This window comes from Laccaria bicolor, genomic scaffold (genome assembly GCF_000143565.1).
Source record: "Laccaria bicolor S238N-H82 LACBIscaffold_78 genomic scaffold, whole genome shotgun sequence".
Classification (NCBI taxonomy): domain Eukaryota; kingdom Fungi; phylum Basidiomycota; class Agaricomycetes; order Agaricales; family Hydnangiaceae; genus Laccaria; species Laccaria bicolor.
The window spans coordinates 170,618-192,579 of NW_001889949.1; the positions used below are offsets into that span (position 1 = coordinate 170,618).

The 21,962-nt window shown below is 45.8% G+C and overlaps 7 protein-coding genes across 7 annotated transcripts; all 7 read left to right on the forward strand.

Annotated features, from left to right (window-relative positions):
* Positions 1–350: 350 nt before the first annotated feature.
* LACBIDRAFT_335191 (uncharacterized protein) lies at positions 351–1,785 on the forward strand (the record flags this gene model as incomplete). Its single annotated transcript, XM_001890041.1, has 3 exons — positions 351–410; positions 464–1,460; positions 1,481–1,785. 3 exons carry the CDS (start codon positions 351–353, stop codon positions 1,783–1,785), a joined length of 1,362 nt encoding a protein of 453 aa, XP_001890076.1.
* A 2,869-nt stretch (positions 1,786–4,654) lies between these two features.
* LACBIDRAFT_335192 (uncharacterized protein) lies at positions 4,655–8,567 on the forward strand (the record flags this gene model as incomplete). Its single annotated transcript, XM_001890042.1, has 15 exons — positions 4,655–4,765; positions 4,898–4,965; positions 5,056–5,117; positions 5,303–5,371; positions 5,409–5,474; positions 5,617–5,984; positions 6,030–6,260; positions 6,304–6,483; positions 6,540–6,739; positions 6,867–6,888; positions 6,946–7,106; positions 7,163–7,487; positions 7,538–7,726; positions 7,783–8,058; positions 8,088–8,567. 15 exons carry the CDS (start codon positions 4,655–4,657, stop codon positions 8,565–8,567), a joined length of 2,808 nt encoding a protein of 935 aa, XP_001890077.1.
* A 1,325-nt stretch (positions 8,568–9,892) lies between these two features.
* LACBIDRAFT_335193 (uncharacterized protein) lies at positions 9,893–11,958 on the forward strand (the record flags this gene model as incomplete). Its single annotated transcript, XM_001890043.1, has 7 exons — positions 9,893–9,914; positions 10,188–10,348; positions 10,406–10,759; positions 10,811–11,071; positions 11,127–11,261; positions 11,316–11,440; positions 11,616–11,958. 7 exons carry the CDS (start codon positions 9,893–9,895, stop codon positions 11,956–11,958), a joined length of 1,401 nt encoding a protein of 466 aa, XP_001890078.1.
* A 260-nt stretch (positions 11,959–12,218) lies between these two features.
* LACBIDRAFT_335194 (uncharacterized protein) lies at positions 12,219–13,510 on the forward strand (the record flags this gene model as incomplete). The annotated part of the gene is made up of 7 exons (XM_001890044.1): positions 12,219–12,221; positions 12,305–12,319; positions 12,427–12,461; positions 12,514–12,575; positions 13,064–13,085; positions 13,138–13,388; positions 13,464–13,510. The coding sequence occupies 7 exons, from the start codon at positions 12,219–12,221 to the stop codon at positions 13,508–13,510; spliced, it is 435 nt and encodes a 144-aa protein (XP_001890079.1).
* A 4,747-nt stretch (positions 13,511–18,257) lies between these two features.
* On the forward strand, positions 18,258–18,828 carry LACBIDRAFT_316802 (uncharacterized protein). Its single transcript, XM_001890045.1, has 3 exons — positions 18,258–18,428; positions 18,497–18,564; positions 18,618–18,828. Exons 1-3 carry the CDS (start codon positions 18,302–18,304, stop codon positions 18,657–18,659), a joined length of 237 nt encoding a protein of 78 aa, XP_001890080.1. The 5' UTR covers positions 18,258–18,301; the 3' UTR covers positions 18,660–18,828.
* A 2,057-nt stretch (positions 18,829–20,885) lies between these two features.
* Positions 20,886–21,161, forward strand: LACBIDRAFT_316803 (uncharacterized protein; the record flags this gene model as incomplete). Its single annotated transcript, XM_001890046.1, has 1 exon — positions 20,886–21,161. The coding sequence occupies one exon, from the start codon at positions 20,886–20,888 to the stop codon at positions 21,159–21,161; it is 276 nt and encodes a 91-aa protein (XP_001890081.1).
* Positions 21,162–21,489: 328 nt separating this feature from the next.
* Positions 21,490–21,764, forward strand: LACBIDRAFT_316804 (uncharacterized protein; the record flags this gene model as incomplete). Its single annotated transcript, XM_001890047.1, has 2 exons — positions 21,490–21,705; positions 21,759–21,764. 2 exons carry the CDS (start codon positions 21,490–21,492, stop codon positions 21,762–21,764), a joined length of 222 nt encoding a protein of 73 aa, XP_001890082.1.
* Between the last annotated feature and the right edge of the window lie 198 nt (positions 21,765–21,962).

Genomic DNA, 21,962 nt, shown 5'->3' on the forward strand with positions numbered 1-21,962 from the left:
GTCTTAAAATCTGAGATGAATATTCACTCCAGAACCGACAACGACGAAACTCGCTAAGGCTTTACCGACGATGAGCATAAATCCGGCGGTACCTGAATGCAAATTAAGTGCTTGGCGGGCCGCCGCCATTATCGCCCCCACATTTGAGAAGAGACGCCAACGCAAGCAACGACAGATGTATTCGCCCAGCAAATCAGGGACGGTTAGAAGCGCTGAAGCATTTTGGACAGGAAGAAGCCTTACCAAATAATGTACCTCGATAAAGAGGCATTCCTTGTTGCGAAAGCGTTTTCGCGTGCCTACCTCTCTCCCTCCCAGAATTCCTTTCCTCATCCCAACTCGGCGTCGAGATGTCGCCGGCTACACTTGAATCACCCTCTGACATACAGGGTCTAAGAGATTTTCGTCGGGTTCGTCTCGAAGTTACATCTTGTTGAGAATGGCTGACCCAACGCTTTTCTAGGCCCTTCCAGTGGTGGAATTGGAAGCGAACGCGGCTGGCAAACGTCATTCATTCCCCATCACACTATTATCCGACAGTTCCCTCGCAGCTCGACGTCTGAGCTTAACAGCGGGAAGAAAGCCTTTACGTTCATCGCCTTTAGTTGGGCCCTCAATCTCGCCCCTTGTTATCATTGATGACGCTGACAATGAGGACGAGACTCCGTCAGATACCCAACTCGCCAAACCAGAGGTGATTGTATTACCCCAACTACCCGCGAAAACTGTGGTTTCAAGACCGAAGTCTCCCGATTGCATCGTGCGCGCTCCTAGTCGTCGCGTCTCGATAGCTTGGGATACTTCGGTGCCGAATCCGGGTCAGGAGAGATTGCGCCGTCCGGAGAGACACAAGTTGAAGCGACCGCGAAGCGCTCTGTCCGATCCTACAGATGCCTACAACTTTCCTCGCCCCCAGGATTTCCTAGCACCCATGGCTGACGAAAAATTCTACTATTGCTCAACACTCCCTACCCTCTCCTCACGCCGACCTCACTCTTTTTACATAGATCCAACTGCCATGTGTAGTGACCCGCCCCATTTCCAAGAAACCGTACCGGAATCGCCATCCGGCTTACCTACGGACAACTCGTGGTACCTTGCATCTCCTTACGACGTTACACCTCGCTTTACCAGGTTAGGCCTCGCGAATGTGATTCTCCCAGTTTCCGCGAAAGCGCATAGTCGCGGCAAGCCCTCAGTCGTACCTTTACATCCTTCCCCATCTTCGAACGCCCTGAAACCCCGATCTACGATGCTCAACAAGTTCATTGGAACCACTGGTTCAACTCGCTCCAGTCTTGTCGAGCATCCGTCGAGCAGCACAATATCATCGACCGCCGAGTTAGAATCTGATGGTGGTCCTCCGACACCTAGCCCCATGAGCACGACGGACCTTCCGCCACCCAGCTTCGCGAGCAAGGCAGACGTGTCCTCGCACACATCGAACCACGGTCGACGACGTAAATTTTGTCTTTCGAAGAACTCGTTGGCCCGTTTCAGAGCCTCCGCTTCTCTGGAAAGAGAATCTCCGACAGTTCACATGAAGCCTTTGAAGTTCAACTGAAAGTCAACCCTGATAAGCCGAACGCTCTAGTAAAGGTTGAGGAGTTGGTGGATCAGATTGAACCTCAGTCCGCCCCCAAGCCTGGGCCTGAGACCATATCTAGAGGAGGGACGATCAGGAAGATTTGGACGTCGTTGACTGCTGGCTCTAAGAACCGCCTGTGCGATCTGGGTTCGGGAAAGACGTCTCGCACTGAAGAACACGAAATGTTGGAATCTTAGAGGATTTATGTAAATTTAAATCTGTATTCAAGGATCACAGGAAAAATTGTTTGATTGGAATTTGAGACAGGAAGCAGGTTCTGCGGCCTCTTGCGCGTCCCATTGCAAAATCAACTTTCCAACCCCCTAAATAGATGCAACTACTCGTCATGGGTTAGAAAAACGTGTTGGCGGATGATTTACACACCTAACCTATGGGACTCTCTTCAACATTACCCGGCAAAATATGCTTTCCATTGAGGTTAAGGGCGCTATCATATATTAAGGGGTGTTGACACGGTAGTACAATTCTCGCACAGCTGTCAGACAAAATCCTTGCGGGCTGCGTTTACGAGTCCCTAGCGCTTCCATTATTTGAGCTTAGGGGTTCGAAGATTAGCCAGCTTGAGGTTTCATTCAAATCCTTGTCCATACCATTTGGCATAATACCCAGATACATGTTGCGGTGGGATCCAACTCCGGATGATGGATTGATGAGTACGTATTACAGGTTGAGCGCTACTGTCCGATAGGATCGTCGGTCCTGGGCCTGGCCTTACAGAATTCCCGACGATAACACGCTTCCTCTTATCACATATCTTCTCGTGCCTACCACGTCAACTGGACGCCCAGACTACGCCCAGCCGTTTTCGGCGGATGAGCTGTCAACTTGACAGTGCGTTTGTCGCCCGACGCCAGAAGGAGCAGGGAGTGTTGAAAACTTAGTTCCGTAAGCGCTTGCGAAGTGCCTGACTCGACTCTTCTATTTTTAGGGAGGAGAGATTGGGTTTGAACGTCAGTTTAAGATGATTACAAGTATCAGAACAAGCGTTCCGAGCGCTGCCAGGGGAGTGGTCAATAATGCGGGGATGTCCAGGTTCTAAGATCGAGAAAAAGCGAGGGGAGAGCCTGAGTGAACGGCGTACTAGCATTTATCAAACTTTTCAGCTTGCTTCGACGTTCAACGGCGTTTTCTGTTCGGAAATTTGCTTAAGCTGTCACTGCGAGCCTGAAATCTCCCCAAGTCCTTGAAATTTTGGCTAAACGACGTTCCTGAGTGGAATGAGCAAGGAGAGATACTGCCGCTAAGAAAAACGAGCAGAGGTCAGCTACGAAGCTTGACGAGATGATACCCGGTCGGGTCATCTATGTCGCCGCTGAGTGCTGAACTTTGAACGGTGAATTTACCGCAGTTTACAGAGCCGGGGGACTTGAGTGTTGGAACTTTGATGTGTGGCCCACAAGAGTTCGAACTTCTCAGTAATCGCCCGGTTTGTGGAATTTCGTGAGGGAAAAAAGTGTCCATTATGAGGCAGCCCCATAGAGCCTATTTATAATCGTCACCAGGCTGAAACTGTCAAGAAGAGCCTGGGAGCGACAAGTCGAAGTCGGAGGCCAATTGTCCGCAGTCAGATTGTTTCTCACCACAGAGGAAAACAATTACAATGGAAAGACAGAGGTATATCGCGAATTTAACCAGAACCCAAGGGAGGAATCGTGGAGGAAATTTGAAAATGCCCGCTACGTAGTTAGCGGGTCTTATCCTACTGGTGGTGCACAATCCCTGCTAAGTGTGACGACCAGTGACATGCCATGTGACAGTGTCACATGGCCAATTTCTTGAGACATTGAGCTTGTACTTTCCACAACACCAGTTCAATATATTTTTTGCAATGGGTTTGATGAAATTAAGTGAATGAATCGACTGAGAGGGCTTTCCATGTAAAAATTGTATTTATTGCTCCAAAAATGCGAAATCAGCCTGTTTTCTCTGCCAAATTTGGCACTCTGGAGAGATTGGACTATAACTTTTCAACCACAGCATGTATGAACATGATTTGTAGGAGTGTTTTACTTAGAATTTAAATTCCAATCGATCTACGAGTCCAGAATTTTTATTTGTGGCCCTTATGCCGAGATAACCATTAAGAATGGGTACTTTAACATGGTTTAGGGGTAGCAATTAAAAGTCTGGACTCGTAGAATTGAAGCCACATAGTAATAAATCATTTCGTCTCTGCAAATCTAAGCCTAAATCCTATCTTTTGTGAAGCTGATAGCTCGAGCAGGCAGCCTTAGGTTAATAGGTGCTGCATAGCCACTGAAGTAAAATACATTGTATATTTTTATACATTTGGATAGAGATTATCTATACAATTCCGGTGCGATTTTTTTCATGTAAATCGGTGGAGAAATGATTGAGCTACGTTGTTTACACATTTGAGCCGTCTGGAAAAGCATCACCTGTCCGCCAAATTGGGAATGTGCCTGTTTTGGCCACTGCTTTTAGGCAGCCCAAACTTGTAAACAACGTAGCTCAATCATTTCTCCACCGATTTACATGAAAAAAATCGCACCGGAATTGTATAGATAATCTCTATCCAAATGTATAAAAATATACAATGTATTTTACTTCAGTGGCTATGCAGCACCTATTAACCTAAGGCTGCCTGCTCGAGCTATCAGCTTCACAAAAGATAGGATTTAGGCTTAGATTTGCAGAGACGAAATGATTTATTACTATGTGGCTTCAATTCTACGAGTCCAGACTTTTAATTACTACCCCTAAACCATGTTAAAGTACCCATTCTTAATGGTTATCTCGGCATAAGGGCCACAAATAAAAATTCTGGACTCGTAGATCGATTGGAATTTAAATTCTAAGTAAAACACTCCTACAAATCATGTTCATACGTGCTGTGGTTGAAAAGGTATAGTCCAATCTCTCCAGAGTGCCAAATTTGGCAGAGAAAACAGGCTGATTTCGCATTTTTGGAGCAATAAATACAATTTTTACATGGAAAGCCCTCTCAGTCAATTCATTCACTTAATTTCATCAAACCCATTGCAAAAAATATATTGAACTGGTGTTGTGGAAAGTACAAGCTCAATGTCTCAAGAAATTGGCCATGTGACACTGTCACATGGCATGTCACTGGTCGTCACACTTAGCAGGGATTGTGCACCGCCAATCCTACGAGCCACCAAAGCTCTTGCGTGGGTAAGTTTAGCCATGTTTGCCCCCCCCTGAGTGACTCGGTTTGGGTTCGACCCTTTCCTTCGTCGTGTTCCTCCACCGTTTACTGTCGGAAATTTCCCAGCTGCCTGATAAGGCACCGGCCTTATAATGTAGAATACCGATATCATCAGGCCTGATCAGAGGGCATTTTCCTCTCACGATGTTGCGCCAAGCATGATAAGGTTTGGCCCTATTTTAGAACGGGGTCCAGGGTTATCACGACTGATAAGATCGCGAGTGAGGAATGCAAACGTTTGCTTTCCCTTCGACAGCTTGCAGATTATGGCTCCCAAAGGCAAAGGAAGTACCAGAATGGATGCTGGAAAAGTTTCTTGTCAGTACTGTGGCAACAATTTCGCTTTGAGGGGCATCGCAAGTCACGAACGGTCATGTAAATCCAAACCTCGAGAGACTGATGCATCAGAGAAGGCATTTGAAGATCGTGTCCGCCGTGAAGGCTTATTGTGTAGGAGAAATGGTGCTCCTTTTGGGCATTCAGTTTACTTGTTTGTCAAATAGCTTCATTCACCCCAGGATTACAAAAATCTGCTAGCAATGCTTCGAGCAGTCGAAATTCTGCACAACTTCGTGAGTAATTACAAAAAAAAAGAACAACAGTTCAAAGTTAACCTGCGTACACAAGCCTTACTGGAGCAACAAGATGGCCCAATTGTTGACAGTGATATCCCTAGTAAGCTCACATGTTACAAAGTTGTAAGGTCTGACATGGGGCTCTGCCCCAATAGACTTAAATCTGACACAAAAAAAAAAAAAAAAAAAAAAAAAAGCTCACATGCTGTCTTGAACCCATTTCTAAAATCTCTATTTTGCAGATCTTGATGATAACATGTCACCAACCACCAATCCTGTTACAATTGACCCCATCCTTGATGATATCAAGGTTGAATACCATCCACAGAGTGGGAAACCTACTCATGTCTATCACTTTGAGGATTATACCACATCTTCTGAAGGCACAGCTAATATGCCAGTTGATCCAGAACCGTGGAGACCATTTCGATCACGCCTTGATTTCGAGATTGCAGAATTGATTCTGAATACCCATATGAATAAATCTCAAACCAACCAGCTGCTCTCACTCATACACCAATGCATTCAAAGGCCATCTGAATTTACATTGGAAAACAGCACTGACTTGGAATGTGTATGGGAAAATGCTCGTATGGCACGCACATCTGGTGTAAGCAATTCCTTCACTTGATGCACATAATCTGAATATTTTCAGTTCTCAAAAATCACTGTCCCTGTCCCTTATAAAGAGAAAGAGGTTCCACATGATGTTTGGACTTACTCATTGTTTGACTGGACTCGTGAACTTCTTGAAGACCCAGGTCTCATTTCCCAATTTCATTGGCATGCTGAACGTCACTACAAGTTTAATGGTTCAAAATTTGAACGATTTATTGATGAACCATGGACTGCTGATACCTGGTGGCAAATTCAGGTACAATCTTGTGTGTGTGGAAGTCAACTTTGACAGTGACTATGTATTTTTTTAGTCATCCCTTCCACAAGGTGCATTGCCTTTCTGCATGGTCATTTATGCAGATAAGACACGCCTTTCATCATTTGGCTCTGTCAAAGGCTACCCAGTAATTGGTCGCCCTGCCAACTTCAATGTCAGGATCAAAAATGGAACAGGCATTGCAGGTGGGAGAGTGCTTGGATTACTTCCAGTGGTAAGGCCATATTTCTAAAGTTGTGCAGATCAGATGCTGACTATTCATGAATACAGGTGGATGAAGATGCTGGAGAAACAGGAAAAAAAGGATATGTCAATTTCAAGAGAGTTGTCTGGCATAAGGCATTCTTCCACATTCTGGATTCTATTCGAAAGTACCTCAAAACAGGTTACACATTTACCAATTGTGCTGATAGCATTGCACGGCATACATTCTGGTTTATTTTGATTGCATCTGCTGATTATGAAGAGCAGTATGTTTCTTTAAAGCAATCTCATTACCTATTTGCTAATATATCTCTAAGGTGTATGATTTCCTTAATTCGTGGGGCAGGAGGCAACTTTCCATGTCCAATGCCCCAAGGAGGAACTTCTCAAAAGTCATGGTTTGCGTGATGCTGAGGTGTGTCAGGCCAGATTCATCAGTTGACTCATATATAAATTTTGTTCTATGTTTTAGAATGTCTTCTGGATGTGCCATGGTTCAGATATACACAAAGCACTTTCATTTGATCGCCTTCATGCATACCATGGTGGTCTTTTCTCAGACCATTTGTTATCTGAATTCAAAATGATCATCAATGAGCTTGGTAAAGCATCTGCTAAGTTGCTTGATATGCAGTATGTTCCTAAATCCTGCTATTCAATCTGATTTGACCTGGTACCATCAAACATAGATTTGATGAAATGCCCCTTTGGAGTGGCCTCAACCATTTTAGTGCTGTGATGAAGACAGAGTTTGCAGATGGCTCAAAATATGAGGATATATCCAAGGTCACTCAACTACATTCTTTAATGACACTGATAATGATGCTCCATCAGATTATAGTATTTGCAGCCCATAACATTCTGTCCAAAGATGTAACAAAACAAGGCTTCCATCTTCTCAAGCTTATTCGAAGTTATCTGGAGCTGGACATGTATGTTTCTTTAACGACACATACTGAATCAACTATTGCGGCTGGTCGGGCTGAGCTACTTGTCTTTGAAAAATTACTACATGTGAGTGCAAATATTTAGAGCATATCACCACCTCCCTATCAATACATCAGGAATATATACCCATGAATACCGAAAAATCATGGAATTTTCCCAAAGCTCACAGCCATCAGCATGTTTTTGATGACATCCAGAACAAGGGTGCTACTCGAAACTACAATACGAAGCCAAGTGAAAAGTCACATGGTTCATTGAAATCAGCCTACAAGTTTCACACCAATTTTAAGAATGTTGAATCACAGGTATGATCATCATGTTCAGAATATTGTTTCCAGCAATTTAAAATATTACCTTTGAGATTCTTGAAGTCAATCAATCCCATCTGGTTGCAACAATCATACGCACGAAACTGGAGACTCTTGATGAGGCACAAGACTCCAATGAGGAGGTGGTTGAGAAGGATATAATTGGCAGCAAACATGTCTCTCTTGGCTCTCCAACTTCCAAGATTACACTCAAAGACATGGAGCAGCGAGGGGCTCAAGATTTTGCATTTCAAGATTTTCGAAAGAAGCTATCCAAATTCTTCTCAAAATACTTTGGGCATCAAATACAACTTCATGAAGATGAAAATGTAAGTTTTGTTTACACTCAACCACACAGATTCACTCAATTTTTCAGATCTTCCCATACCAATATCTTCGGGTCAACTATGAGTCAACAGTTGATTGGTCTCTGACAACAGATTTGCTCAGAGTGAATCCAAAATTCCACAACAAAGAGCGCTATGACTATGTTGTTGTCAAAATTGACAGCAAGAAATTCATCTTTGCTCAGCTATTGTGTATTTTCAGTTGTGAAGTCAAGTCAACCAAGTACTTTTTGGCTCTCATTCTTCCCCTTGATCTTCCACCCTCTCTAACCAATCGTGGACGTGATCGGGAACTACGCTTTACAAGACTTCGGTCGCGTCCAAGGCTTTCAAGCTGCTTTATCTCTGTGGAATCAATTGTTCGCGGGGCTCTTATTTCAAAGGATTATGGTGCAGAGTATGGTGATGAGTACCTTGTTGTTGATGTTGTTGATTTTGATCTGTGGTTGCGGCTGAAGACTTTGCCACTCATACACAGAGCAGAATTCTAGAGTAGCAGAACAAGTTACATGTTCAATTATGGATGAGGGAGGGTGAAACAAAGACAAGGAAAGAACTATCAAAAGAGGGTGGTAGTATTTGTGCATCTTTATTAAGGATAGTGATAGTGGGATGACAATACTCTTGTTTATGATTTGTATGGCAGCCTTATGCCTTTCAGAAGTGCTTCACACAATTTTTGGAAGGATAAGAATGAGTGCAAGAGCTTGATTTCTGTTTAGAGTTGTGGGAACATGGGATGATGGGACATTAACAGAATGCATCTCACTTATCTGAAGTTTCTCCTACAATCCTCTGGTTTATAATTTGTATGGCAGTCTTATACCTTTTAGAAGTGCTTCACACAATTTTTGGAAGGATAAGAATGAGTGCAAGAGCTTAATTTCTGTTTAGAGTCATGGGAACATGGGATGATGGGACATTAACAGAATGCATCTCACTCATCTGAAGTTTCTCCTACAATCCTCTGGTTTATAATTTGTATGGCAGTCTTATGCCTTTTAGAAGTGCTTCACACATTTTTTGGAAGGATAAGAGCAAGTGCAAGAGCTTAATTTCTGTTTGAAGTCGTGGGAACATTGGATGATGAGACATTGAGGAACTACTATATTCATGCAAATGACCACCACACTAATAGTCCATTGCTCTGAAAACAATTTGAATATGTAGGTATGAAGAAAGGCTTCCTATATATCACAATTTCATTGTGAAATAATAACAGGAATATCTTCTAATAACTGTAACAAAACAGATACTACTTGTGGAACTCAGCAAGCCATGGTTTTGTTGGATCTTGATCATCAAGATCATCATTGAAAACATTGTTTGAATTGTCTGAATTGGTATGATTGCTCTAAAAGGCTATCTAAGAGATATGTGAGTATGGAAATCTATCAGAGAATGGGTTTACATAAAAAGATGTAGCATTTTCAAGGACATTGCTTGATGACCATGAGACAGGTGGTGGAAATATGACAAGTGAAGGGGAAAGACTCAAGAAGTACTCCATGGGGGAGCACCTTTTATACATGACAGAACTTACAAGCAAAAAGAATGAAATGAAAGTCTGAGTGTACAAAAACAAAAACTCAAGCGGTTCCTAAAACCAATTGAATGAGTTGCCGATGATGATGTCATCCATCAAGTTGTCTACAGTAAGTTGCCGGAATGCACAAAGTTGCTCGATCGCGCATTTGATGTGCATTCAATGCGCATTCACAAAGACACTTCTGAATGTTCTTCATAACCTAGAAAAATGAACCTGAGACTGGAATAGAAGTAAGAAGAGTTTGTAAAATGTAAAAAGAAGCGAAAAATGAATGAAAAGAAGAAGTGCCGTGAGTGAACCAATCTGCAATTCCACACCATCCATCATTTTCATTCGAGTCTGTTGCGGAATATGTAAATATAGCAATTGTGGTAAGGCTTGCACAAATCTGAGCAGTCGTGTAGCACGGTGATTAAAAACACATTGTGTTAACCATTATTTACGTCAAATTTCACCTGTAGTCAGAGAGCAACAGGCCGATCAAGCTCGTTCTTTTCATTTGTTACCCAGTGGGCTGTGCAAAGACTGCCGAACTTCTAAATAAAATGCGATGGTCCTCCAGACTTTTTTTTGCTGGTCATCCGCTCCCATTACACACTCGAACACATGTCTTTTTCAATTGCAACAAGCTCCATCTCTTCTGGCACCGCTACCACATCACGACTTCAGCGTGACTGTACTGCGTTGATGTATGACAGCATGACTACGGATGAATTGAAAGAGGTACGTGCTACTTGCTTATCAATGCACATTTTATTTAAACTTCAATTATAATGACAGGCTCTTCGAGATGCGCACAGAGAAATCAATGATGCACAGCGCATTATCTCTGAGCTCAAGCTGGAGCTAGCCACTGCCAAAGTGAAGAAAGGCGGCCAAAAGGTAGGAGCATCGGAAGAGTTGTTGAGTGCGGATCAAGAGATTGCCAAGCTCACCCGGATATACATGCTTTTCCATCAACCCTGGGTCCGCGCCGACGATTTCCGCAATCCAAAACCATCATTTGAATCAAATAGCACTGAAAGATTTTCAAGCGACGATAACCTGAAGCTTGGTGCGACCATGGAACTGTATGATTGCGTTCCCGAGCGCCTACATGATTATATGCAAAGTCACAGCGACTTTGCGACAAAGGTTCGTATTTAATTCCTTTCAAATCTTTGGGATGGGCTGAACATCGTACAGTTCATGAAAGAATTGTCTTCTAGCCGTTCAAGCATCATCGATCGCCTGTGCAAAAATGCTGCCACAATTTTCGGCCTTACTCCTGACATTTTCTTGCGTAAATTCAATCGCTCAACCAACTCGACCATCAATACCTTGCTTGGGTACAATGCGAGCGGCAAGACAGTGACCACACGTTACCCACGCTTGCCACCTTTTTTCTTCGAAAACTCAGACGCTTCGGATACAACACTCCTCTTCCGCAGTGAATACTTGCTCAAGGTATATTTTCTCATATTACTTTCATCAAATTCTGATTTACTATCTTTATGGTCAGGTGGCGCTTTTAATTATCTACGGGCCGAGTGCGATATTTGGTGATGCACTGCCGATCCTGCGGTCAAACAGCCCTTACGCTTCTCGTTCAGAGTCTGGAACTACAGCTGGCCTAATTTGTTGTGTCGCAACCCTGGTATGATTTCGTTTTCAAACACCTATCACTTTTTTATTGATATTTCGTTCACAGGCTCACTTCATTATGTCAACGGATACTGAACTCACAGGAACGGGGGTTGGCAATGTGACTGGGATCGGTTATTTTGCCGACTTTGACGCATACAAAAAGATCTTGACACTTTCACGGGAATCTTCGTCAGCAATCATTCAACTTTACAGGATTTGGGATGCAAGACTTTTCCCCAACGTGCATCCAGCTTCGGAGTCTGGGGAGGAATTTGAAGACGACACGAACGGAAACGGAAACGACGATGAGGAGATTTCACAATTTCTTCGTCAACTTCATGTCCAAGAATCTCCCTCCCACCAGCATTCAGCCTCCAGCGCGCCGAACATCGGGGAATCGGATTCATCCCGCTCCTGTGGCTCCACCCCCCGTTTCCAGTCCCTCCATCACGTCCATTTTAAACACTGGGGCGACAGCGTTTGATTCCCAAGGGACGGACTCGGAAAATCTCGAAGCTGTGCAAGGTCCAGGGGATAATTTGACAGAGCCCGTCAAACCGCTGCCACGCCGCGCCGCCAACAGGCGACAGGTTGCTGCAGCTGCACCTAGCTCCATCAATTCCACCGAACCTGTCATTCCGATCGCTGCTGAACAGCCTCAGAAGCGCACCACCCGTGGAAAGAAAGGAACGACGAAGCGCCGTTGATTTCCCTCGTCGGATGCAGTTTGCGAGTTAGTTAGCTGTGGTCGTTACTTAGGAGTATATCTTCCATTGTAGAATACTCCGATTATCAATTAAATGTGTTGTTTTTTCGTTTTAACACGAGCGGCGACATTTGTTCCTACTACTTGCAGCTAGTGTGTCCTAATGGCTTATAGTAGACCGACATTGCTTGCTATTTAACGGTCGAATGGCTTAGTGGTAACTATGAAGAAGTCCAGTAACAGGTACAAATATAACAAATAATGGTAAGGTCCAGAGTTCAAATCCCGAGTGCAGCACCAGTTAAACATACAAGTAACTAATAGTAATATGATATACAACCTACTAGCATAATGTGGTCGAAGTAAGTAGGTACTTCGACTAATATAATTTTCCATTCCTATTAGAAAGTCAGGACCGACTTGTGAAGGCACCTCAGCCTTATCAGGCCTGATAATCTGATCTAATCAGGTTGACCTCAAACTTAATAAATTAACTGCAAAATTGTAAGCCATTATTAGACGTCAGGTGCCTTGGGTGCCTAATAACCCTTATTAGGCGCCAGGGAAATTTCCGACAACCGCTACGAGGAGCTGGCCGAAGGCCGAGCGACGAGCAGTGTTATTCAAAATTGTGTAATGTAAAACAAAACCAACAGTTTCGAGCGGTCGGCGACGAGCAGCCAATACAAAATAAGTAGATGGCCACTTACAAGAAAATCCATTTTCTTCTCCAATGTGAAATGCTAGCGCTCCGAGTCGTAGCCATCAGACGGTCACATAGATGACCTTTTTCTGTAACCCCCGCAAAGGCAAGTATTATTTGGATTGGTCAATGTAATTTAAGTACCTAATTGCAGTAGCGGGCTTTGCGCCCGAAGGCGCGCTGCGGTGGTTATAGGGAGAAACGCAAGGCACGCAACCGGATCAAGAACGGATTTGTTGGGCAGTGCCACTGGAGACAAACAAATCCTCCACGTGGCTTTCGTTCCTTGACTCGGAACTCCATCCCGAATCCGACGAATCGTTTTGAAAGATACTTGTGCAGCGCGATACCATTAGATAGGCATGCCCACTCAGGAGGACGGCTTTGATGGATCCAATAGTAGTGCGCTCGTCGCACAACCAGAGGTACGAACCACCCACTTGACTTGTTCAGCGACTTCTCATAATCGACCTCCAGCCACAGCCCCAACTACCTCCACTCGAGGGCCAAGAGTTGCTCAAAATGTATCCTCAAAACGACGTACCCAAACCAGGCTCTTCTATTAATCCAAATTCCTCCACACAGGAACGCCAAGTTCTTCCTCTTCGACGTTGCAGCTGTCAAATGGAATGTCTTCGGAATGGGATCGGTCATTCTACTCTTGGAAAAGGACAAGACGGCGAGCGTGATAATGAAATCACGCACCAAGATGTACGCCAACTTTAGCAGTAAGTTGGCTCGGTTGTGTCGTTGGCTGCTCAATCATATTTCTGTTTCGAATGTTTCTAGTCACTGGCATTGAGTGGCAGTTAAGCATGGGATCCACAGAAACCAGAGCATTGGTTTGTAAAGTCCCCGCGGATTCTTCACGGATATGTGATCAAACACAGACTCTGGCAGTTCGATTTGCGTCGGAGGACTGTTGGTTCCCTTACTATTTGAGATCCGACTGGTGAAGTGCTCACTGCCTCCTTCTCAGACGCTTCACGATTCAGATCTGTGTACGAAGATGCCCAGAAAGGTGTCTTCAGTGGACAAGATGGGAGTGCAGGCCCCGAGAAACCCGAACAATGTCCTCCGCACGGTTTAGAAGATGGTCGAGGCTGATGGATGTTTTTGGTTTCTGGACGAGTATCTGTTGGTCTATGGACTTTTGTAGGTGATATATACCGTACTGCTGTCGTGTCTGGACGTATTGTTGTATTTATACCATATTATAGTCGACAATGAGTGGTTACAAGCCTGATCATAATACACGTATGTCACAAAACGGGGAGAGCATAAACAGAGATAGCCAGAGACAAAAGATACCTAAAAAAACCGAAAGCTTTGAGCATCGTCTATCATCATCAAGCCTCCTTCGAAAGCCTTTGAATCTCCTCCAACCCCTCATCATGATCCCAAAAGCCCATCGGGTCCGCATCCCTTTTCTCCTCTTGATTATCCTGCTCCCTCTGCTCCCGCTCTTGCTGCTGACCCAATATCGTCTGCACATCACCAACCCCAACCCCACTCAAAAACCTCTCCTTGACAGTCCTCTCCTCCACCTCGCGCTCTTTAACCTCCTTACTCGCAACCCACCACACCCTTTCAACCACATGCCGCACCAAAACGCTCACCAACATGTACCCATGCGACGCAACGAGAGAGACCAGCACAGCTTTGAGCAAGAGCTCCTTCATCGCATTCGGGTTGTCCCCGCTCCGCTGGTGGTGGTGCTTGTGGTGGTGGTGGTGTTTGGAGTCGGCGGACAGAATAGCGGATTCGGAGAGAAGGTCAGGGGAGAAGAGGTATACGAGCGCAGAGTTGGTAAGAGCTCCGACCCAGGTGAGGAAAGTGAGTGCGTCGAGCCAGGGCCCGATGGTATCCGTCCTCAATGCAAAGGGGCGGCGATTGTGCACTGCAATTTTGAAAGCATCGGACCGAATCTCAAGGAGGTTGTTCAAGAACGCCATCACTACAATCAGCACATCAGAACACACGTCAACGAGGGGCAAGAAGGACTTGTCTCACCTCCAGCCAGGGGCCAAATCGTCGACCAAAGCACCACATACCCAAACTGCACCACCATCTCGTTATAATCCACAAACAGGTCGTACTCAGGCAACGCCGCCTCCGCCCTCACCCTATCTAGAAACACCCTTTCCTCAATACCCCCACGCTCCTTCTCATCCTCAAACACAACGCGTTTCTTCGACCCACTCTCCGTAGCTGTAGATTTAGACTTCCGGAACGCTGCTATGGCTTTCCATACAAAGGGCAGACCAACCTCCGTAAAGGTATCGACGATCTGGCCGGTAACGGTGTACGCGAACATCTGGTCACGAAGCCGAGCCGGGTTAAGCTTTCGACGTGCATTGTCGAGATCCATCTCCCACAACTTGTGCGCATGCTCGGAGTGATGACTGCCATTGGAAACCGGGTTAGCTTGAGCCGTGACGGCTGAGTTTGACATGGACCCATTGAGGCTGTTGAAGAACTTGGCTCTGAGACCGAGCCCAGAGACGTTGGTTCCAAGTAGTGCCTGGACCCACTTCATCACACTCTGTCCAAACGGAACGTAGACAAAGGCGGAGAGCCCCAAACCGAGGTAGGCAACAATGGCACTGAGAGCAAACGTCTTGAGCGTGAGGGACGCATGGTACGTAGACTTGTGTGCGTGGTTCTCCCACTTCGTCAGGCGGACTGCCAAAGCTTGATAGACGGCTAATACTTGAGGCACCAGGAGGACGAAGAGCACAGTAGGCGAGAAACCCTGATTGTCAACGCAAACGTCAGAGTGATCAAGAACCTGGGAAAGAAAAGACTGACAATGAGCTGTTCTCCAGGCCCCGTATAGAGTTCGGTGACGAAGGCTTCAACAACAAAGATCCCAGTCAAAATGGCTCCCAAGATGCCAGCAAACAGGAGGATAACGGGCGCAGAGGCGAGAACACGAAGTTCCCTCACCCACCATGACATGCCCGCCTTGTACTGGAAACGACGTTTCTCCACTTTGAACGACCCTCGGGTGCCAAACCGGAGGGAAAGGATGCGCTCGCGCACGCGCCACCATTCGACGAAGAAGATGCCCCATACTGCGATGAGAATTGAGTAGATGGGAGAGTAAGGCGGGAGGACAAAGTGTGAGATGAGCCCCAGGATGGCGGGAAAGGCGAGGAATATTGTATACGAGGAAAGGAAGGCAAAGTATAATGCAACCGAATCACCAAACTGCAACGAAAGGAACGTTAGCTCGCTGGTACATTGTCAACGCCCGAGAGTAAAAGAAAAAAAATAGGAAAAGATATGATAATAATAAAGGTTTGAAAAATGGCCCAAGTTCGGTCAAGAGGAAGCCCAGTCTCTATAATGTTCATTATAGGGGAACTTGGATTAAAAGCGATGGTCAACTCACAAGCCCGATGGTTGCTCGGTCACTGTGGATCATTGCACAGGAGATGGGCCGAAGACGTCCGAGAGTAATCTCGACGACTTGAATCGGACTCAAATCAACAACGAACGTTTGTGCGAACAAGGTTTTTGACGTGCTCCGACGACGCAGCCCAGGGGAACCGTGTTTGGAAACCTTGGCGCCAGAGCCCATAAACGAATGCCATTCATTGGTCCACAGGGATGGTTCCAGGGAGAAGTTAGGTCAAAACTCAACGACCGACTTCATACGCAGAGCCTATCAAATGAAAGATCGGAGCATGAAGACTTTGAGGACCATTAGCGAACATTCAAAAATAAATAAAAGGAAATAAGACATACAGCGTAATCTGCAGAATGGAATCCAGTCGGGAGGACTGTATGGAAACAGAAGGGAGGATGACGTACAACTCAATCTGCAGCACGGAACCGAACAGGGGAGGTGAAGGCACCCATAAATAAACTACCGCCGCATGCCTCAACATGTTTAGGTAGATGAGGGTACGCGCCGCAACTTCAGCTGAGGATATGATAGATGGGCGTCTATCAGATGAATACACGTGGACTGCGAGCAGCCAGGCCACGGCAGATGGGGAGGCTGCGGCAAATATGAGCCGCAAGGCATACTATGATCATAGCGCCTGTACGAGAGAAACTAAGCAAGGACAGCATGAGGGCATGGCCAACAAACCTACTGGTTCATCCGGCTTAACGTGGGAGAGTAACCACATAATGCGACGACATTAAAGAAAAAAAGAGAGTACGAAAAGAGAAAACGAAAGAAAGAATATCGGAACGAAAGACCAAACCTTACCTGTTCTCTAATCTTTTCGAGTTGAACGGAGGCAATGTTGCGCGGTGTCCAAGCCCGAATCCAATGCTCATTGAATTCACGGTTATGAAGGGGGAAGATAGATTCGACGAGGTCCCATTCTGGCGAGTCCGGAGATACCCCCAAGCCACCGTCCGCCGGTGTGGATGAAATGTATTCATGTACAAGCCTAAGACGATCAGCAGAAGACAAAGGTTGCAAGTCGGCGCCAGATGCAACGGGGGTTACAGGAAGGCCAGAAAGGAAGTCCGATTGTCTGACTTAAGTCAGAAACCAAACCACAATCAAAGACAACGACGACGCTCACCGTTCTCGCCTGATAAGATTATGAACACGGTCCTGTGGACACGTCACAAAGACGAGTAAATGACCAAGCATTTCTCCTCGTCGGCCAACAGCCTTGAGGCCGGCGTAAGTGAGAGTCTCGATGAGCCGCGTGTACTGCTGCTCGGCCTTGCGCACGTCCTGACGTGTGTGGTGTTTAGAGACGTTTCCTGAGCGCGATGCCCTGAAGGCGATGACGAGGTCGACGTCGGGCGCATGGTTTGTTGGCATGGCGCCGGGCCAGTCGACGAGGTCGATGAGCGTGGAGAACCACGGAAGGTGGGAGAAGGCGGATGAATTCAGCTTGGCGAGACAGAATGACGACAGAACGTGTTTTTTTAGCAACGTCACTGACTCACTGTCGTCACACACGAGGTTCTCATTGTTTGACCATCTTTGTACACCACCAACACACTCAAAATATCAAAACCTTCGACCCTGATACGATTGAGGTCTTTCCGGAAAACTGCCTGAAACCAACAACAATCGCTCTGAAAAATTCCGACTACAGTGTGCAACGTGTGATCAGGTAAGAAGGTCCTCTGAGTCACTCAGTGGCGTAAGTACTCGACCGAGCAGCTTCAGCGTATCTGACTGGAAGCGAACATAATTCATAGCTTTTTCCATCAATTTCAAAACAAGTCTGTTTGAACCGAACAACATCACAACGTGGATGACATCCGAGTGGCGTGTCCTGATTTCCAGCTCAAATTAAGTATCCCATAACAAACCCCGTGCAGCATAGCAAAGTTGAAGACTCGAAGCTTCGGTCTGTGTTGATTGAAGAGGCAGCTGACCAGAAGATACTCAACGTACGAATCAGCTCATCTCTGGGCGCTTCTTTAACAATATTGCTTGTCATATTGGTTCAGGGTTTATATTAAGTAGTACGTCCATCAAACACGATGATCCTTGCCGACCACCTCCCGATTAATGGCGCTTCCTCTTATGTACTATCCTTTCATAGCAAAATGGCAGACAGGGCCGCTCGGAAAGGTATAAAACAACGACGGAATTAACGCAAGAAACTATTCCAAATAACCCCGTCACTGAGAGTCAACTGCATCGTCTACCATGAAATTCGCGTCCACGATTGCCGCCGTTCTCCTCACCATTCCATTCATGACCGGTGCTGCCGCTTGCTCACCTGCATGTTGCGATATCATTGTGAACTCCGTCGAACCCGCCGGAACCTCTGGCAGTAAGTCATCGATCTACTTATCCCCATCTTCAGTAACAACTAACTTAACCATTGATCAATCTGTGCAGTCAGCTGCACCCCAGGTGGTATTGACTGTGGTTTTGTAGGCCAAATAACAGCATGTTGTCAGAGCGTGGTACGTGCCTTGTACATGTATCCTGCATAGATTTCTAAGAAATGCTGCCCCAGAACCCCTTGACTCGTATCGGGATTAAGTGTACCGCTGTTTAAAGAAGGGTGTTTGAGAACGTCCATATTTTCATGATCAATGCCAGTCAGGATGTAAATTGTGCAATTGGAAGTTATCTGCGGGTTTGGACCCTCCATTTACATAGTCCTGTGTTTACCGCGCCCCCGAAACCGCGCTAGAAAATGTTTATGTAATCTTCGGACTCTGAAACCGCGTCGCGTCAATATTTCCTCGTCGCCCTGGACTCTCGACGCGTTTTTTGTCGCATGGCTTGTTCTACTATCAGTGACCAGGAGTTTGAAACGATTTGACCTTTGGCTGAATTATGCCACAACCGCTACACTCCGGGCCTCCAAATTTTGTGTGGTGGTGAATGTGTATCTCATGAACATGAATATATTTTTAGTTTTTTTATTGAACAGTGGTGGAAGCTGACGGAGGCTTACCGGTCGTCGAAGTCGATTGTTTCGGGAGATTGAAATGGCTGTCACGTCTAAGTCACATCCAACTGTCAGAATTTTGATAGGTGATGCGACTGTCAGGGTTCAAAACCACGCAGCCCAAAATCACGTCTGTCACGCTCAGCAGACAAAGAATCAAAATTCATTGGATTATAAGCATAGTTCTTCACCTTTCTGCTCGATTTTTTTGTATTTGAAGTCGCGTCGTTTACTAATACATGCTTGTAAATTTTTAGATACCCTAATGCAAAGGATCGGATTAGATCTTGAAAATCATTTGCATACATCACGGTTTTGATGCGCCGAAAACCACCTTTTAAAATCCTGAGCTCGTCAGACTCGGTTGTTGCACAAAAAAGGTTGATATTCATATTTGTAAGAGTCATAATTAGTCCAGAAAAAAATACCAGAAAGCCTGTGTCAAAATTAAGAGAGGAAATCGGGGATTTCAAACTCCTGAAGCATATCAAACTCCTGGTCACTGATAGTATCCCCTCAAATTCAACGGTAATCTCTTCTAACCATTGCTTAATATGTATAACAATGCTTGGACCGTCCGGTCTTACCAGAAGAACTCTGCAATTCAAGTCCCAGCAAAAACCGCTTACATTTCGCCATTCCAATCACAATCTACACCCGGTTCCACAAGTCCTGCAGCCATAAGCCATGCACGTCCTTCGTTGTTCGCTTGCGCAACCAATCTCGTTGGTAACTATGTCCAACAAGACATCAGGAAAAAAAAAAAGTATAGGTAGTTTGCCCCTTGTATACATTGTCCCCATTGTTCTGACAATATACCCAGTAGGCTGGTATGAAGGTGGTAGACGTTGGTAGTTTACAAGTCATGTGCTAGTAGTCCTGATACACCATCAAGTGATGTCAGTTGCTCGAGTTGCTTGAGTTAACCTCACACTACCATTAGTAGCCTGGGTATTATTAGTTGTCCCGGTACATTCACATAGAAAATTGCATTAGACTCTTGAAATATTGATGTTGTATACATCACGTACAATATACATGAAGATCGAGCAAGTATCGGAGAAGATAGAAATCATGCTGATGAAACTGGTGCTGTTGCCTAATTCTGAATCAGAAATGTTTCTAAGTCCATTCGAGCTCCGATGCCACGTGATTCTATGTTGACTTCTCACGGAAAGTTCAACCACAATCGTTCGTTCTTTCTTTCCCTCCCACCACTGACACCACGTACATTTATCTTACACGATGACAGATTTGTCGTTGTCGTCCATCGGTGAGCACCCCTGTCCCAACCCAACTGACTTGACCCACCAACAGATGACTACACGACAACTACAACGGCACAACGCAACGACGACAAAAGCCGGCGACGACACAACAGCGATGGACGACAATGACAGATGACGATGACAGACGACGACGATAGACGACGACAACTGCACTACGACGATAGGAGACGACAACCACACTACGAGGAAAGGTGACGAACACACGACAATAGCATGACGATGACTGCATGCAACGACGATTACACGCAGCAACACACGGTAACACCACTAGCGGCGACGACCCACCACCACTCCCAATCAACGCCAACGATGGCCAGCGCCACACCCCACCCATGCCAACAATGGCCCACACCAACGCCAACAACGGCCCACCACCATGGCCCACCAGCACCCCCATGAACGGCGAGCACAGCTCACCACCAGCACCCACGACGGCCCACCACCCCACCAACGCTGACAATGGCCCACCACAACACCCACGAACGGCGACGACGACCCACCACGCTCAGTGACAACGGCCGAGCACCCCGTCCCACCAATGGTGAACACGGCCCCACCCACAACGACGACGACTCACCAACACCCTCCCGAACGGCTGCAACGGCCCACCAACTGCACGAGCAGATTCAATTGTGCAACGATGGCTCAGGTGATTGCGGCTCAAGTCATAATTCCGGTGTGGTTAACAAAGAAGCTGCCATCGTTTCTAGGCGTGTTGGTGACGCCAAGGATCGGGTTCAAATGGAGTTTGATGGCCGAACTGGGGATACCAACAGTGACTTATCAGCCTACGTACATATTAGTAGTTGTTTGATAGTTAGAACTCGCAATGCAATTTTCTATTTTCGTGATCCCCAGTGCCAAAATAAGCATTGTTAGTAGATCAGGTAGCTGCTGTAGGCAGGAACTACTGAGTGCTACCTTCGAGTATGGGGGGAAACTGAGATGCTACCAAGATACTACTGGTATCTACTGCAGTACAAGGGAAGACTACTGGTGTCTACTACAATGCAAGGGAGAACTACCGAAGCAACATATGGGGGGACTTGTATACCAGGCTACTATAAATACTGTGGCTATTTAGAACTACATAATCAAGTTATTTTTCCCTGATGGAGATACTAAGCTTACCATGAAGGACGATGACACTCAGCTCGGGTCGTGCATCCACTAATGGCCGATGCCCAGAGGATAGCATTAGGTTGGTTACTTGGCAGACCTTGGGGAAACTCAACATTGCTGGACTTTGTGAGAAGTACAAGGTGCGCGCGCGCGTCTCTTGGTATCTCACCGAGCCTATGGCTGCTCCGTGCAAAAATCCTGCTGTGATTATGAAGGAGCGCCGCCCCCATCCCATTGTACGTATTTTATCACAACTTGATGTTTAATTATACTTATCTCTTCAATTTAGGTTTAAGTTGGGGCTATTGGCTTTTTTATCCTGCGAAACCATTACACATACTGTGCGAAACCATTCTTTGCGGCAAAGTCTCATATCGACGTCAAACGTGCTCATAACCGATTTCACCTTGAACTAAGGCTCCAACCGTATAGTATATGTATAGGCCTGGAGGTCTAAATATACGGATACGGTTGTATACCGTATATTACTGTT